Source organism: Rhagoletis zephyria, unplaced genomic scaffold (genome assembly GCF_001687245.7).
Source record: "Rhagoletis zephyria isolate East Lansing unplaced genomic scaffold, Rhagoletis_zephyria_1.1 Rzeph_scaffold_30790, whole genome shotgun sequence".
Classification (NCBI taxonomy): domain Eukaryota; kingdom Metazoa; phylum Arthropoda; class Insecta; order Diptera; family Tephritidae; genus Rhagoletis; species Rhagoletis zephyria.
The window spans coordinates 1-4,272 of record NW_016187846.1 but is presented as its reverse complement, the minus strand read 5'-3'; the positions used below and the strand labels follow the sequence as shown (position 1 = coordinate 4,272).

The 4,272-nt window shown below is 35.3% G+C and overlaps 1 protein-coding gene across 1 annotated transcript; it reads right to left on the bottom strand.

Moving 5' to 3' along the window:
* Nucleotides 1-1,283: 1,283 nt before the first annotated feature.
* LOC108383111 (zinc finger BED domain-containing protein 4-like) lies at nucleotides 1,284-3,538 on the bottom strand (the record flags this gene model as incomplete). Its single annotated transcript, XM_017639496.1, has 2 exons — nucleotides 3,515-3,538; nucleotides 1,284-2,026 (listed from the first exon to the last, which is right to left on the bottom strand). Coding segments are annotated over exons 1-2 (767 nt in total), but the record flags the coding sequence as incomplete, so codon positions are not given.
* Between the last annotated feature and the right edge of the window lie 734 nt (nucleotides 3,539-4,272).

Sequence of the window (4,272 nt, the reverse complement as noted above, 5' to 3'; positions counted from 1 at the left end):
ATGCTCTACTTATGCTTTTCACGGGGGATGAATAGGCAGTCTATCCCGTTAACTGGTATGATGCTACTAGTGTTTCTACTAGTAGCGTGCTGTTGCAGGAGCGGACAATTGGCATCTCCTATGACACCACCATGTTAAAAATACCAGTCGCTAACATTGAAAAAGGATACAACGTGAACTAGTTGGGCTGAAACGCAAACTGGTAGCATTCTGGTTCACAGCTGGTAGCTTTCCCTACAGGGAGCGTACTGAATACCAAATAGTCTCAAAATCCAAGTTCACCACCAAAAGTCACTATTAGTGACTAGAGACCGCTTACTGAATGCCAGGGTTATGTAGATAATTATTTTGGCGACGACACGGCAACACTGCGACTAGCCAAAAATGTAGCTGTGACCAGATTGGATCTATTTCTATTTTTCTAGCGACAGATAAGATTCTTCCTCTTCTTTTATGTCAAACTCAAACAAATTCATTTGTCTCTGCCGCGCTCAAAAAAATCATGTCGCCGTCGACAAGGCGTTTAGATTATGTATGTATGTATGCTCATAGAATTCCAGGGAAGTCTCGAAGTCAAATTGAAGTGATTTTGTTTTTGTTTCCTACGCTTTTATTGTCGCTTAGCCGGCGGCGCCACAATGCAGCCATACGTATGTATGTACATACATATGTACGTATGCTAAGCTAGCCAATGCGCGTTTTCTGTGTTCATGTGCCGACGTAGAGTCTACGTGCGTAAATATGTTAGCGCATAGAATTCAAGCGACGGTTTAACGTCAAATCGAAGTGATTTTGTTTTTGTTTTCTACGCTATTCTCGTCGCTTTGCCGGCCGCTCATATGTGTGTATGTTTGTACGTGCCTTAAGCTACAATCTGGGGATGCAAGTCAAAAAAATACATCGATGTTTTTTTCGATACGATGCATCGAAATGTTGCATCGATTCATATCGATGTATCGTATAAAAACATCGATGTTTTCGATGCATCGGATTAGAATATCAACAGTTTGTTTCAAATTAAAATATATAACAGAAAATTAAACGATACGAATTTCAATAAATATTGAAGTATTAACTCACAGTGGAATTTATTTATTGATTTAAATAGTTACAAATCCCAGTTGTTTTTGTCTAAACTTTGTAAAAATAAAATTTTGTTAACACGTTTTCCTTGCAATCTATTGCGCTGTTGATTCAACACTTGAGAAGCCTTCGAAAAAAGTCTTTCGTAAGGTACTGAACTGGCTACAATTGTTAAATGTTTATAAGCTATGTGAAACAACTTTGGAAATTGCTGTTTAAAATCCGCCCAAATTTCCAGCGGATTTTCATTTAAACGACCAACTGTTGCTCTTAAGTAGACGGATATCTCATCTGAAACGCTTTCCTCGTTTCTATTCGATTTCCAGTTTTTATGCACTAATTTGTGGTGATCGCTCCAAAGACTGAAATCTTCTGATAATTGGTCCGATTTATCTGAGTCTGATTCGCCATGACTTTCGTCGAGACTAATTTTCATTAAATCTTTAATCTTTTGGATGGCACCTGCGCAAGCTAACGGATCATGAAAATGTATTTTTTTGAAACGTGGGTCCAATAGCGTAGAAATCGCCAATACTGAAACATGCTCAATAGCGCCCATTCGTTTGTTGATTTCTTTTAGAGTGAGTTTTTGTACCTCCAATACAACCGGTTCATCAATCACAAGAGCCTTGAGTTTTGAAACCATGCAATGCACTAAGGGAATTACTTTACTGCTTGTGCCGTATTTATCGCCCGATATTTCCTTAGTTGCAGCTTCAAGTGGACGTAAAACGTTAAGCAGTGATGAAGCAATGTTAAGTTCCATACCAGTCAGCAATGGAGGTGCTGTCTTGTGATGAATTAGTATTTCACTGACAATGTTTTTAAGTTCCAAAAATCGTTGAACCATGTAGTAGGTGCTGTTCCACCGTGTGGGCACGTCCTGTATTAATTTCTTTTCAGCGCGTACTGATTTACGCAAATCGTCACTTGCCGCACAGCTCTGCTTAAAAAAAGTTACAATGGTTTTGATTTTTAAGACAATTTTTTGCATTTCGGGAATTTGAACAATAATTTGTGCTACTAAATTGAGGGAGTGAGCAAAACATGGAATGTGCTTTCTCTTTCCGAATGCTATATCAACGGCTTTTATCATGTTCGCAGCGTTGTCAGTAACAACAGCAGAGACTTTATCCCATTCGTTACAGGTGTTGATCAGCATTTATGCTATATACTCCGATGTATGCCTTTCACTGAGTTGATAAACGCCCAAAGTCACCGAGTGAAACTCGGTTCCCAGACCAAAATGTGCTGTGACACCTAAAAAACTACGCATTTGTATATCCGTCCAAATATCACTAGTTAAGGTGAAATTTTCAACATTACGTAGCTTTGATTTTAATCTATTAGATAAAATATCGTATTTTTCATCAATCCACCCTGTTATGGTAGTTCTGCTCGGAATTTTGTAATGGGGAGCAACAACTTTTAACAAGTTTTTGAATCCTTCATTTTCTACCACTGAAAATGGCTGGTTGTCCTTGCAAATCATAAATAAAATTGCATGGTTTATTTTTCGTGATTTGTCACCAGCAGAAGTATATGAATAAATTTCAGCAAAACTATTTTTTTATAGACTTTTGAGTTTTAAGGCGTTTCTCGGGCGATTCTCCATCACTGACAATTTCATATGTCGAATCAGCTGGTGCTGCATTTGATGTAGATGGCTCAGCATTTGTGGTGTTTGGGCTTTCAACCACTTCGACCACATCGGATATTTTTCTGGAATCGATTGTGGTTTTTAGTTCTAAAAAATTGCTTTGTGGACATTTTTTATGTGTCCCATTAGATTGGTGGTATTTCCAGCCGTGCGCATAATTTTATGACACAGTTGGCACTTCGCTGTTTTGTCGTCCAATTTGCAAAAATACTTCCAAACTTTACTCTTCTTATTTGGCGCCATAACGGAATTCTGGAATACATATGAATGCGCAATTATAGCTTTGGCTTTATACATATGCACATATACCTACACTTCAACGTTAGTGTGAACGTGAACTTTTCATTTTTACCCATATCTTCGTTATTATTTCACTTTTAATAATAGAATTATAATTTTACGATTATAGCAATCAAAGAAATGTAAGAATATACATATAACATATGTATGTACATATTTTACAAGCTAACACTCAGCTGTGTGTACGCAATGCTCTCGTATTTATTATGTATATTATTAAATTACTTTTAATTATATATTTCTTTAAGATGTTTCATTACTCTATGTTTTGATATATTAACTATAGCAGAAAGTGAAACAATAAAGAAGATATGGGTCAAAATTAAAAGTTCGCGCTCACGTTTACATTGAAGCTGATTTGTATGCACATACATTTGTACATACACACATATAACACGTATATTTCGTGTAATAAACATATAATTAACTTACACATTTAACTTTTACTACAATCTTTCACTATACACTTACTCGCACTTCTCGCTCGTTGTTCATTTTATTCATTAAAACTTAGAAATGTCGCAAATTTATTTCACAAGAAAATGTGCACATATAACGGCGGACAGAAGCTACTCGAATCATTGAAATAATTTAGCGTTGCCATCTCCTAACTCGTTTTCTTTTATTAGGCTTATGATACATGTTACGATATATTTGCCGAAAACCATTTCAGCATAAAGCTGCATTCACACGCCTGAAATTTGTTTTTATGCAACTGAAGATATACGCCTGAAAAAGTTAATAGGTGTACCAATAAAACACTTTTATGTATCCAAATATAGCTCATTTACGTGTCAAAAATTACCAATTTGCAGCACTAAAATTAACATTCTATCGGTATAATGCAAACACAATTAGTTCACAAATAAATTAGCTCTTTTAATAATAAAGAGGTAAACAATTGCTCAAATTTATAACGAGTCTTTTTGTTCATTGTAAAGCTAATGGCACTATTTTTATACAAATCAATTCATAAAAAATAAATAAGTTTGCATATGCTTCATAATCGAAACATTTTATGATAGCTTTAAAATGATTGTTAAGTCTATTTTATTCTTTAGGAATAGATTTTGAATATTGTCCAACTTCTATGAGTTGGCTGGTATATGTGCATATATGTATGAATATAAATATTTCAACAAATTTTTAAATTGAGATAAATGCATGAACATATGTATGTAACAGTGATATGCTTCGAGTAACAATTTCGAGTTTCGAGCCAACTCGTT